General features: G+C 33.7%; 2 protein-coding genes across 10 annotated transcripts; one reads left to right on the top strand and one right to left on the bottom strand.

Annotated features, from left to right (window-relative positions):
• Positions 1 to 618: 618 nt before the first annotated feature.
• On the top strand, positions 619 to 1,239 carry LOC111388489 (transcription factor PCF1-like). Its single transcript, XM_023013217.1, has one exon. The coding sequence runs from the start codon at positions 619 to 621 to the stop codon at positions 1,237 to 1,239; it is 621 nt and encodes a 206-aa protein (XP_022868985.1).
• Positions 1,240 to 1,825: 586 nt separating this feature from the next.
• Positions 1,826 to 11,223, bottom strand: LOC111388486 (OTU domain-containing protein DDB_G0284757-like). Of its 9 annotated transcripts, none has more exons than XR_002701586.1 (12): positions 10,986 to 11,223; positions 8,995 to 9,066; positions 8,782 to 8,915; positions 8,067 to 8,140; positions 7,591 to 7,675; positions 6,386 to 6,460; positions 6,192 to 6,265; positions 6,032 to 6,080; positions 5,857 to 5,941; positions 3,671 to 3,769; positions 2,481 to 2,537; positions 1,826 to 2,135 (listed from the first exon to the last, which is right to left on the bottom strand). XR_002701586.1 is itself a non-coding variant. In XM_023013213.1 (11 exons), exons 1-10 carry the CDS (start codon positions 10,990 to 10,992, stop codon positions 2,513 to 2,515), a joined length of 675 nt encoding a protein of 224 aa, XP_022868981.1. In that variant the 5' UTR covers positions 10,993 to 11,222; the 3' UTR covers positions 1,826 to 2,135; positions 2,481 to 2,512. The 9 variants fall into 9 exon arrangements, 7 of the variants coding, with proteins under 7 accessions (XP_022868981.1, XP_022868977.1, XP_022868983.1 ...); XR_002701588.1 differs by having other exon boundaries at positions 7,621 to 7,675; positions 10,986 to 11,220; XM_023013213.1 differs by lacking the exon at positions 3,671 to 3,769 and having other exon boundaries at positions 2,481 to 2,532; positions 10,986 to 11,222.
• Positions 11,224 to 14,535: the final 3,312 nt, after the last annotated feature.

Below are 14,535 nucleotides of genomic sequence, written 5' to 3'. Positions count from 1 at the left end.
GCATATAATAGAGTAGTCGCTGGAGACAACTAAAAAATTGCGCCGACTACAATATTTTGTCTTGTGATACTAAAGAAGTTGTACGGTAAATTCGTATTAAACACACACGTACAAGAAAATCTCAACTGTTATCAACTAACATATTTATACCCTTAAGTTGTATGTAAAGTTAGCATTTGTTCGTTAACACGTGTTAAATAATTATACATTGATACAAACATACTAGAGAATCTTAACGGTCCTCTCTTCTAGTAGGTACAAAAATTTTACGGTTAAACTCAATAATATTTTATCAGACATTTTTATGTTGTAACTAATTAATTAGTGATGGAAAAGGTAGGCCTAAAACTATATCTATATATTTCTAACAATGAAAAACGAAAGAAAATTACAACAACGTAATCTAATAAAAAATTGTGTCCAAAAAAAAGGGACGCAAAATAAATCTTATTTATGAAATTCATAACTGGATTTATGAAATCTTTTTATAGTTCTGTCGCTTTAATTCAACACATTTAAGACGTTAGGTCATAGGACCAAGCTCTACATCTATAAAAGTCAGCTCCGGTAGACTCTCAGGACATTCCAAAAAATTGAGTGTCACTCTCTCTCTCCAAGATGTCTCAGCAAAATTTCTCAAACTCTGAGATTACTCAAACAAATATGAAATCCCGATCCCACACCATCCCCCACCCTCAGACCTCCACTCCACCTCCTCCTCCTCCTCCTCCTCTTGTCTCCGATTTAACATCTTCTTCTTCGAGAAAGGTGGTCGCCAGAAAAAATGCTAGTAGGCCACCGTCAGGAAAGGACCGCCACAAGAAAGTGGACGGTCGGAGCAGGAGAATAAGAATTCCGGGAAGTTGTGCAGCCCGTGTGATTCAGCTCACTCGGGAACTCGGACACAAAACCGATGGAGAGACCATACAATGGCTACTCCACAAGGCGGAGCCAGCAATAATTGCTGTGACGGGGGTTGGAGTCAGTCCGATGAACTCCGTCACCACCACCGCGTTCAGAATCCAAGCTTCCAACATCGATCAGGTCCCTGTCCATGTCCCTGCAGCGAACCATGCTTTTCAGCCGACGAAAGCCATGCAAGAAGGTGGAAATCGTGGCTTCGCGGTTCCACAGCCGCCATCGCCACCTCTGCCGCGGCCAATGTCATTTACTGCTATGCTCCTCCAGCCGTTGGGGCAGGAGGAGAACTTTCATGGATTTCCTGGAAATGGCCTGTAGGGCTATGTTGTTTTAGTTTATTAAATCTTTATCTGTGTAAAAACTTTAACTATGTCTATCTCTTAAGTTGTTATGGCTTTCCAGTGATTGTTATCAATCAATAAATGAACTTTAATCAATTTTGGATTAAATTCTGTGCATTAATGATACAAATGTTGAATAATTTGAAAGAAGGTAACTGCCCTAATAATTGCCCACCAAATATTATTACCATCCCAGATAAGGCCTAGAATTGGTTCAGGTGAATTTTGATTTATTATGCTCCGTAGTTTTGGCTGCAAGAAATTTAATTGATAAACACTGGTTTATTTTGTGAGGGTCACATACATGGAAATAAAAGATCCTTTTGGAATCCCCATAGGTGGTTGACTATGGCAGGGCACGTAAGGTAGACAGGTCACCCCCAAGCTGCTTTTCATGAAATTTTCTGTTAAATTTTAGAGTAATTATAGCTTCTATCAAGTAAATTCAAAGAGAAAAATGTTCCGTCAGAATAACTCTACAAGGAGAATTCTTATTTATTTATAATGATAGCTATGTGGAACGATCATCATGAAATATTGCTTGAATTGTTTTAAAAAGTAACAGAACATGAAAAGTATAGCATTTGAAATACAATAATGCTACTTGTACAACTTTATTTGAAATATTATATCTTTCAAACCTCTCTGTTTTTTCTTAGACTTATTGACAGTTGACATGTATCGTAAAATTTCTTCAAATAGTATCAACAGAGATTTGGTAACCCAAGGAGAAAACAAAATACAATTATATCATGCCAAATTTTTTTCCAAGAAAACCAGTAAACTGGGCATTTGCTTGTAGAGCAAAAATGCTTCTGGTGCTTGTTCTGAAGTTCCATCACCTTTTCTTCTAAATATCACTTGAAAGCTGATCTGTTCAATAAAACAATGCTATTATGGCATTAGTAGAGACAATGGCAGAAACCTGTGCTTGAAACAAATATAAAACTTTGTTATACAACGACACTCCAGAGCTTGAAGCCTGAATTCAAATTTGGGTCGACAAAACATAATGCAAAAGACGTGAAGTTGAACGAGGATAAAACTTATCGTTGTGCTTCAGGTCAATACAAATGTTAGTTCTAGTAACTTTGGAGCACAGAAGCTATGTTAATGTAGAAATGAATTGCTCACAAAAATGCTGCATTTGACTATCATATTCTTTCGCTGTCGATTTAGACATTCCAAACAAAAGAGGAAAAAAAAATTAAAGCTTACCTCCCCGAGGATAGATTGAGTTGTAGTGTACCTCAGCCCAAAAGCTCAAATATATGACTGCGTGAGAGAACTCGCAAAATCAGATGATACATAACCAAAAGGAGTCAATAACTTCAAAATATAACGGTAAACATGTTTTCCAATTGGGGAAAATAAGATTCAGCAAAATAATAAGGCCTACACTTAATACATGGTAATGCGCATCCTCAAATTAACAAATGAAGACCAAATTAAGGGCATGCAAGCAATTGGCACAGCTCGTTGCAAAGTGAGCTAACATATTTTGATTAGAAAATTGCAGTAAATTTAAGCATGTAGTCAAGTCCTCTCTTTTGCACCAAAAGGTTATTTGAGTCGGATGTTTATGTCATCCAATCAACTTAAGTTTTCTGACTTTCCCACTTTTTAAGGTAAAAGTTTAAGCAAACGAGTGACTACCACCATGTGGCCTAAGTGGTTTCAACAAATGGTATATCCTTTTCCACATATATGAAAGACATGGCAGGTTGGAGCACGCTATGAATGAGAGAAGCACAGATATCTCCACCGTCAAATACTAGTTGAGGCAATACTTTAGCAATTGACAAGAACTACCGACAAAACGACAAATGACCTGATTTCATTATTTAATTTCTAAATTTCTATCCATGTCCCTGTGTAGAGTTTAAAGTGTAGTATATAAAAGATTATTACAACTACAATGTGGAATGATAAACTCTCAAAGTGTAAAACCGAACCAAATCTTCAACACCACCAATGAAGTGTTCTTGATATTGAGCTCAGATTTGTGCCACACCGGATCATTCACCGTCGTCCATGGGAATGACAATGGATATACTGAGAAAGGATCCGTCGGAAGCCACCAAGAATTTTGCCGGAGTTTTGGAAAGCTCCCACTTGGTTACTTCTCTATACTCTCTCTCAAATATTATACCAAATCCAAGAATGAGAGAATGAAGAGGTCTTGTAATTATAGAGTCAATTAATTTGAATTCAAAACTCAAATATTGTACTATGATCAATAAGATAGTTACAACACTAGTATAGGTAATTGACCACAAGATTAAATCCAACCATTGGATTTAATCTATGATCCATATTACTCCATAACTATTACAATCTAAGTCACATTCTCTAGACCAATAGACTTGCACCAATAATAGGATATGATCCATCTTACAAATCTTCACCTTGGATCACATAACATCCATCTTCAAATTTCCCGGTAACAACTGATATCCATTTGCGTGGTCTTATTTTTATCATCATCGCTCACTCCAGCTTAGTACCTACACAACAATTAACCATTATCAATACTTAGTATTGATAAACATTTGTTGAACTTACCAACCACAAGTGCTTTTGTTCCAACATGTGCAGGGTCATCAATTGCAATTTTAAGCAAAATAAAATCACCAGAAGCTAAAATCTCCTTAATGAAGTGATACTTCACCTAAATACGCTTAGTACATTGATGATAAACATGATTTTTACAAAACATCAATGAACTTTGACTATCAGTAAAAATCATAGCATCATCATTCAAGAAGTTTAATTCATATAGAAGGCCTTTCAACCACATGCATTCCTTTACAACTTCATTTAATGCAATATATTCTGCTTCAGTGCTGAAGAGTGTAATTATAGGTTGCACCTGTGATTTCCAAGTAATACAATTATCACCTAAAGTGAAGAAGTAAGAAGTGGTAGATTTCCTCTGATCTTTATCCCCCGCAAAGTCAGAATCCACATTTAGAAGGAGTAGGTGATATTGCTATTAGGATGCATGATGTCATTATCAGACCCCTTAGAGATGTTAGGTATATCCCGGGCCTGGCAAGGAATCTCATTTCCTTAGGCACTCTAGAAGAAGAAGGTCATAAGTTCAAATCTCATACTGGTACTTTAAAAATTTGTAAAGGATCTCTATTGGTTATGAAAGGTTCCAAGAAGAATGAGGTATATGTCCTTTAAGGTAAAACTTTGGATAGCAAAGAGTCGGCATTATCTTTAGTTTGTGAAGATAAATAAGATCTTTAGCATAAAAGGATGGGACACATTGGGGTTAGTTTTTTGAGTAGGTTTATGTTTAACTCAAGTAAACCACATTGGACTGCACTTAAATGGCTATTAAGATACCTAGTTGGATCTTTGAAAAGGAGATTAGTGTTTGAAAGAAGTAACAAATTAGAACTTAAAGGATATGTAGATTCTAACTAACTTTGCAGGGGATAAAGATCAGAGAAAATTTACCACTTCTTATTTCTTCACTTTAGGTGATAATTGTATCATTTGGAAATCACAGTTGCAACCTATAGTTACACTCTCCAGCACTGAAGCAGAATATGTTGCATTAAATGAAGCTGTAAAGGAATGCATGTGGCTAAAAGACCTTCTATATGAATTAAACTTCTCAAATGATGATACTATAATTTTTACCGATAGTCATGTTTATCATGAACGTACTAAGCATATTGAGGTGAAGTATCACTTCACTAGTAAGAGGTTAGCTTCCGGTGATTTTAGTTTGTTTAAAATTGCAACTGATGATAACCCTGCACATGTTGGAACAAAAGTACTTACGGTTGGTAAATTCAACAAATGTTTATCAATACTAAGTATTGATAATGGTTAATTGTTGTGCAGGTACTAAGCTGGAGTGAGCGATGATGATAAAAATAAGACCACACTAATGGATATCACTTGTAATCGGGAAATTTGGCGATGGATGTTATGTGATCCAAGGTGAAGAATTGTAAGGTGGATTACATCCTATTATTGGTGCAAGGCTATCAGTCTAGAGAATGTGATATAGATTGTGCTAGATATAGAGTAATATAGACCATAAATTAAATCTAATGGTTGAATTTAATCTTGTGGTCAATTACCTATACTAGTGTTGTCACTCTCTCGTTGACCATAGTACAATATTTGAATTTTAAATTCAAATGAATTGACTCTATAATTACAAGACCCCTTCATTCTCTCATTCTTGGATTTGGCATAACATTTGAGAGAGAGCATAGAGAGGTAGCCAAGTGGGAACTTTCCATAACTCCGGCAAAATTCTTGGTGGCTTCCGGCGGATCCTTTCTCGGTATATCCATTGCCATTCCCATGGACGACGGTGAATGATCCAGTGTGGCACAAATCTAAGCTCAACATCAAGAACACTTCATTGGTGGTGTTGAAGAAGCTTTGGGTAGTTTTGGTTCGATTTTACACTTTGAGAGTTTATTATTTCGTATTGTAGTTGTAATAATATTTTATATACTACATTTTAAACTCTACACCCTAACCCATTAATTATGTACTTTTGTTCCGTTAAAACGTAAAGAATGCATGCTACAATCTTAAGAAGCCCAAAACAAAATACCTCTTTTAGACTTTTGGTCCTTGGGAAGAAGCTCAATGTAACATGTGTCCTCAAATGAAGTTATGAGAAGAACTTTTACCCCATACTGCAGAAAAGGACACCGGTCAGTTCTACTAACACACACACACTTCTTTTCAGTGAACAAAATAAGTGCTTAAGATGAGGTAATCAATACCGAATCTGCGACAGCCTGAAGAGTGACATGATCACCCCACTCTCCGCTCCTATTTCATTAAATATTGAAAGGTAAGCATTTAATTCAATTTATAGAGCCTAAAAGGAAAGTAATACTTAGCAATTCATCCAATAAAACAAGCCAAAGACTTCAATAGCACCTGGACATTCTTTCCAGATATTCACCATAATCCATGGGAACGTACCCCTCATACATTTCTGGATGAGCTCTAAGCTGAACAATCCAATGCATAGAAAAGGGTCAGTGGTTAGATAATGGATCAAATGAATTTGAGCATGCAGCCAAAGAAAAAAGAAATCCTGAACAACAATTTCATTAGGTAACTGAAACCACCTGATTGATAACTTGCTGTCTCACAAATATGTGGTGCTCAGGGATCTGATAGAATTGATCTGATAAAGCACGGAACTGGAGGACAAGGGGGAGAAGTAAGGAAAGATGAAAAAATTCAAATAATTTATAAGATAAAAAGTCATATATAAAATTTTGAGAACCTGTTAAAAAGCAGAAGAGAGGAAAATTCTACATATGAATAATATGACAATGTATTTGACATGGCCAAAAAAAAAATATAAATAAAATAAAATAAAAGGAGGAAGTGAAAGGTGGAAAGCATATAAGGATCAAAAAAACCAGTAAGAATGCCCAAAGCAACAAGTCACATTAGCAATCTTCTAAAGACATGGATACCAAGATAACTAATCACCTCTGTGTCATTCCTAGATAAAACATGAGATACATTGGAACTCTGCAAATGTATACACATTTTCAAAATTCTTAAGAGGTGTTAGAACTTAGAAGTGAACATTTACGTGAACTGCCTATGTCAACAGATCAACCAGTAGGCATGCATGGACATGGAAAACAACTACGTAATATCCATCTGCCCCAATCCAAGTATGGTCACTAATAATGGAACTCCAAAAACAAAACTCTCACTAACTTTTTGATCAGACGCTAAGATAACATTGTCCCCTTTTTCTTCATTCACATCAAATATACAAAGCACTACCACTTGCAGATAGATTAACAGCAGTGTTCATTTAGTGAAAGCTTGTCAATTACCCATATCTATGTTGTCGTGTACTAGAGAGTGGGGTTCATTTCTGGAGAAAAATGGAATTACCATTTCAAGCATTAATTCTTAAGCTACCAAAAATATTGAGAATACCAAGGATCAAGCACAAAGATTTAAGGATTACCCATCATCTTCATTTTTTATAAAGATAGATGAAATCTTGTAAGTCCTCGAAATTTTCAGCACTGAATTAATGACAAGCCATGATTTTCATTGCTTCTTAATATTAGTCAAAACTTGAGTAATAAGAACTTGAAAGGAATGAAACAGGAAAAAAGAGGGATTTTTGCTAGCGCGTGCTTTTAGCTAGTCACAAATTTATCACAAAACAATCAATAAACAACAGCTCTACCAGATAGAGTTTTTATTTTGGTGGCAGCTTAAAATTAATAACTTCCTACACAGGCAATTAATTTGCAGATGAAGGAACGAGACAATTGAAATAGAAAAAATGCACTACAATAGCTGGGAAACAGTTGCAGCAACTAACTTGACAGTTTCCATCCCCTAGAACTTTGTGCTCAACCAAGTCATATAACTGCAATCTGAAACCAAAAAAGCATCCAACATAAATCCTAATTATAGACTCGGCCCATTAACTGACCAACAAAGGTTACATATTCTATGTCTGATGAAGACCAAAGTCTTGTCATACAAAATAATCCATGTGAATCATGGATAATATGCATGGTGGGTTAGAATTTAAGCACAAGTGACTTCCATCTAACAGAACAAAAATAGGCTATACTGCATGGAGAACTTGTAGTATAAATAAGAATAAACAGATTCAATTACTAATATTTCAAGAGACTAGGCTTTGAGTCTCATTTGAGGGGTGGGCCAGTTCCAGATGAGAAAGGGGTGCTACTATACAAGATATATCTGATGCACAAATTTTAATCCCACTCAATGTGTGAACAAGAGGGCAGCAAGTACCTATCCAGCAGCCTTTGATGGTCTAAAGTTGCTTCATCGACAGAAGGTATGCCTTCATTAATTCTTGGAACGTGCTGTATAAAATGATAAAAGACTTCAGTTCTAATTATCATAAATGATTAGTGGTTGAAACTTGAAAGGTTTCAATTTTTGATCTTTCCTTCTCTATGATACTACCATGAAGAGCTTGTCATGGGCTAGGGCACTAATATTACTTTATGAATCATAAATACAATGTGCAATGAATATTCTGAGCCAAATGATTACTTACAACATATGTGTTTGTTTTAAGAAACAGATCAATATGTCCTTGATTTCGCAGTATTTTTAACTTCTATGCAGATAAGGGGGCTAAAATTTCACAAGGCAACTACTCATATGGAAACACTTTTGATATTACTATCATTGTAATATTCAAATATGTAAACTTTCCGCTGTTATTAATGTCAGACAGACAGAAATAAAATAGTAACAGTGTTATGCACCCAACCCTCACTTGCTCAAGTTCAAAAGTTTTATATATCAGCTTCTTCAACATCAGAATATGTAGAAAATACAATAAGCTGTATCATGTTGGTATCTCAAATGAAAAACAGATCAAGAAAAAGCCATATGACATAGTCACGAAAGTTACTGCGGGCTCCGTAGTAGAATATGAATTATCCAGTAAACACTTCAATGAGATATTAAAGGACTTCATGGAACATATACTTACGGGAACCGGATTCAGCTGGTATAACCTCTTTTCAACTTCACCATCAAGTACAGACTCATCTGTAATTTCCAAAGTACAAGAATGATCTTGCCCATCATCAGTGTCTCCCAGGCCACCCTCATGTCCTGCAAATTCTGTTCTTTTTATTTGATATGTATAATAACAGGATTCAGCATACGATGGAACAGGCAGTAAGTACGAGAATCAACATACCAAGATAATAGTTACTTAAAGGGCTATGGCTCGGGTCAACAGTGGAGTCTTGAAAAGATTTTTCCCCATAACCTGATAATTTAGGAGCCTCGGTAATTGATAATTGTGATAATTCTTCTTGAAGAGCATGTGTATAAATCTTATCATTGCCAATGCTGCAACATTCTGAATCACAATGACTGTCTCTAATGTATTGTTCATCGGATATTTTTACATAATATTGAGTGCTGTTCCCATAGTAATTATTACTAAAGATTTGGTCTACATTGAAAAATTCCAAGGAGCAAAATCTGATTCCGGCTTATACATTATTACTTCTTTCAGTAAGTTCTCATCAACTCAAGATGTGTCTTCATCCAAGAACACTGCAGTGGTTCCAAGATGTAAACTCGCGAAACCACAACTCACAAACAGATTTTAGGGGGAAAAATAATAATAATTAAAGAATCTCATTTGGTCAGTAATTGCAAAATATTTGTAAACAAATTTTTCTCCAAATAACACCATTGTTGACAAAACATAAGAGACATACAGTTGATTGTCCATTGGATAATTGGAATGCCTTAAGGCTATGATATTTATGGTCAGCTCTTGCATATTAATTAAAGGAGAAGACAAAGAACATGATCCTCCTAAAATGAACCCCATGAAACATTGACAAATGTATCTATTTATCTTCAGATAATTTTCAGTTTTTGAAAGAAAGAAGGAGAAACATTACCAAATTGTATCTGGTAAATGTCTCAAACAATCATTCAGGATATTTAATGCTGTTAGTATCTGATGCTAATAAGAGGTCTTAAGTTAACTAGAACAATCATTATCATATGGAAAAGGTAATCTAGAGAGCTTTAAATAATTAAGTGAAATAAAGAATCCATGAATTCACCCCAACATCAGTAATTTCTACTATAACTCCACAAAGCCAAGTCTTCAATGAAAATCTTTCTCCCAGTAAAAGTTAAGCACGTGTTTGGGATCTATTTTTTAAAAATTTATTTTCAATCACATATTCTCCCATGAAAAAAGTTACACGTAAACCCAGAACTTTTCTTTATTTATTAACCACACATTCTCCAAAAAAATACAATTCCAAAACACCTTTTTTTCACAAAAATTCATTTTAATGGAGCCCAAATGGGGGCTAATTGTTAAATCAGCTGAATTGTTCATGAGAGGAGGAAAAACTTAGGTTCCTTTCAGTTTCAGTCATTGCAAGATTAGATGAATTTCAACATAACTTTTGAGATAGAGATTTCTCCGTAATCTAGACAATTAACTGATATATTCACATGGATAATATGAGGTTGGTGTATATGCATCCACATGTTGAGCTCAAATTACACTCTAGAAAAACAAGTCTTATGATGTGAGTAACGCGATGAACATGAAGCTTGAAATTGAATTCATAGGAAAACCAATTGATTTAATTTATTAATTCCATCACATAAAAACAGAGTCGTTGATCTACAAATCACTTTGAAATATAAAGATATTTAAGAGGTATTCTCTTTATTAAAGAATCATTTCCCCCAATTCAGAAAGGTAAAAATTGAACCTTCATATCATTTTTTAACCATGAAAAAAATTTCATTTAAGCATTCAAAATAATTCATAGAAACATTCCATGCATAGAAAACCCGTATACATCGATTCCCAATATTTTTATCATTCCAACAATACCTCGGCCAAAATTCAATCTAGGCCTCCCAATTCCAAATAATTATTTTCATGTTTGATGTCAAAAAAAATCATAATTCAAATAAACCATAGAAAAGAAAACATATTAATCATCAGAACAGATAGTCATCAAAAATTAAAATTAACTCCCAGAAACTTAAATTAGTATTTGCTGCATGGAAGATACCTAAACTCTAATAAAGGACAACTATCTCTTTTCAATATCTACTGCACATGTATGAAAATAAGTGTGTAAAAGTATACACTTGAACAGAAAATATCATAATCAATTCAACAAAAGGGAAACTGACCTTCCATTGAACGCCAGAAAACTGTAAATCATAGAAAAAAAGTATCTGTACGAAATACATACAAGTATGTATATATATAGAGGAGGGATAACGGCGATGGGATGAAGAAAAAGTGGGTTTGCGTAACAAAACTGTAATTATTAAAAACCCAATAACATTTGTGTGAATGTGGAAAATGGAGCATTTTGAAAAGCTTTAACCAGAAATCATGTAAGCAGTGTTCGTAATTGGAATATAGACTACAGTGAAACTCCACTATAAATAGTTTAAAAAATATGATTGAATGAAACGGCATAAAGTATGTAAATTAATATTTTAATATATTATGATAGAAAAACGATAAAGATGTTTGTACCGAAAGGTTGTACCAAGCCGTTTACACCCCCATAGAAATGGCAATTTGAACCGTTAAAATCGAAAATCGCGATTAATCGAACCGAATGGGGCGAAAAAAATCGAACCGATTGTGCAATGGGGCGGATATGGTTTTGATTTTAATGAACCGGTTCGTAATGGTGCGGGTATGATATTTAAGTCGTCGAACCGAAACCAAATCGATTACCCGCTAAAAAAAAATGAATTGATAATGGGCTTTACACTACTTTTCTATCCAAATCAAAACAAAATCCCTCCTCTCCTCATTACATCTACCTGACTCATTCAGTCAGTCCACTTACCATTAGCCCATAATAGAATTAGTATGACAGTATATAAATGCAAACCCTACTCTCCACAACCACAAACTCACGCACAGCTCCACTACCTCTACGGTCCAAATCGTCGTTGCCTCTAAAAATTTGTTACATTTGTTAGTCATTCTATTACTGATGATCATGTAAAAATAGAGTTCGATATTTTTCTAGACGTATCAATATTGCCAAGGATAAATAGGAATCAACTTTGAATGCTGATCTATGCTAGTAAGACTTGTAGGGAAGAATGCATCAAGTAACTTCGATGCACAACAATTAAGAATGAAGGAAAAGTTTAGTATTATTGTATTTATAATATTGTTTGTTAAATTTGTATTTTACAATTGAAAATTAGGATAATGTTTGCATTTACGTTTGGAATATTGTTTGATAATGTTTGCATTTTCTTTTGGAATATTGTGTTTTTGTTTTCATTGACTTTTTTCATAAATTATTTTATATCAATTTGACGGATGAACCTATAAAAAATAATTTATTTTTGTGGTTATTAACCGAATCGAATCGTGCCGAACCGAGATAAAAACTAAATCGAACCGAACCGATTTACGTGGTTATGGTGCGGTTATGGTTTTGGCCAAACCGACCCATAACCGAACCGTTGCCAACCCTACACCCTCATATGAGTCCCATGTGTAATTTAATAATTCGAATCGAGGTCATTTCCAAACAATGTGAATAGTAGGTAAACGATTAGGCAAATGATTATGTACGTGTAGGACGGTCCATAAAAAAAATTACGAAATATGTATAGTGACTTATCAATTGTGCAATAAAACCAGAATCAATGACAGATTTTATTTTATTTTTCAAACAATATTAGACAATTTTCATTGAAAATTGGAGGGAAAAAAAAAAGGATGAAAACACTCAATTCGGAGCTGCCAAATCATCCTATCATTGCAACCTATTTTTCTCCCTGTTCAAGGAGCATTATTCAATCATGTAAGCCCAGAGATAAAATTATAATCAAAATTTTTATTAAAGTCAAAATCGATAATTAATTTTAGTTATATATTTAATGAATTCCATAATTTTTCAATCACACATTTTATCGATATTTATCAAAATTTTGCTAAAAATATAAATTTAATTTCCACCGAACACAAACTATTTTTTATTTTTCCACCATAAATTCTAAAGAAAAAAATTTAATTTCACAAAATTAATTTTTGTACAATGTTTAATAATAATATGTTTAAAATTATAAAGTCTGATTTATTTTGTTAACAATTTCAAGAGAATAGGATTGACAATTTTTATCACTTACCAGCATTATCTTTACTTTTTATTTTTCTATACTCTTGACATTAACCTTGTTATGTTCAAAATCTTGAATACATTTAACTTTTTCATTTTTATAAAATAAAAATTTATTTTTGACAAAAACGTTATAATGATAAATCACTTTGTACAAAAAGAGAAAGAAATAAACTATAAACATTATTTTTATCCATACGAAAATTATTTCCAAAAATGAAAAAGACAGTTTGAAATCTAACAGAGGACGGAAGGGATAGGATAAGGACAGGAATACATATTTACTTTGGGCCACTAATTTGTATAATCTTTCGATCGTACACTGAAAAATGACAAAAAGTTCCCAGTTTTTCCCTTTCTTTTTTCGTTTTGTTGTATGAAAATTATGTGCAGCCTCTGAATTTTCGTAGCGAAATTGAGAAAAATCTTCTTTAATAATGCGCAATTTCAACAAGTGATAATTGAAAGTCAGACTATTCATATCGTGCCCTTTCCATTTTTGCTAGAGACGGCAACTACTCATTTAATTTATTTTTTTAATAGTTTATTTTATTACCCACATTTATTCAAGTGATTATCAAATTTTTTAAATAATTTATTTATTCTTAAAAGTTAAATTATTTTAATATGTTTGATAAATTAATGCTTTTATTGTTTATCATACTCTTTAGATAATGTTAGTTGTCATTTTCTATTAGAATTAATAAAATGTCGTTGAGTTTTTTTATTTAAAGTATTAAATTATTTAAAAAACAAAAAAAATATTTAAAGGGGGCGGGGTGAGCCCCCGTTATCCGTACCTGACCCGATTATCCAATTAAGCAGGAATCTCCACCCTGTTCGAAGCGGGTATCGAGTTTAATAGGCATTTTTACCATCCCTAATTTTTGCTACATGAGACAATCCTTACACCTACCTTTTGTGTACGGTCATTATAGAGTATAGCTATTGAATTTTTTTTTTTTTTTTTATAACCCAGGTGTCCCAGCTTCGCCCGACTAAATCTTGGACCCCTAGCTCCCGACCCCTCAGTGACTAGTGGAGGTAAATCGCGGTATATGTCCAAGTTGACCAGGGTCCGTGCATTCTTTATACTCATGGCCTCAAGGGAGCCTTCCTCTATGATTATTATATCACCAAGCTCTTGAATATTTAAGTATATGGACAATAAGTGGTGTATGTAAAGCTTGAATGATGGGTGCAATGCACATGTAATGTGGAAGACCTTCCTTGTCTCTACTATATAAAAAAAGGGAATGTAAAGGCACTGTAGAAAGTAACAGTGTTTTGATCCATTTTTATTGTAGCATTTTTGTTTTTTTTTTCCAATTGGGGGGCCAAAAACGACGCCGTTTGCTTGATATATATTTTATTTTATTATACACTACCTCCAAATTTACTGCAACACGTAATTTTCATTCCTCCCACACTCCGATATAAATACATATAATAGAGATATAAGAAAAAAATCACATTTATATATAAAAAAAAAAAAGATACAGATAATATGCGATAGAAATTTTTTTACAACATATTACTTGTAAGTAAAAAATTTGAAGAGAAAAAATTAAAGAGAATTT

This window comes from Olea europaea, unplaced genomic scaffold, assembly GCF_002742605.1.
Source record: "Olea europaea var. sylvestris unplaced genomic scaffold, O_europaea_v1 scaffold500, whole genome shotgun sequence".
Taxonomy (NCBI): Eukaryota; Viridiplantae; Streptophyta; class Magnoliopsida; order Lamiales; family Oleaceae; genus Olea; species Olea europaea.
This window is presented reverse-complemented; position numbering and strand designations above follow the sequence as displayed.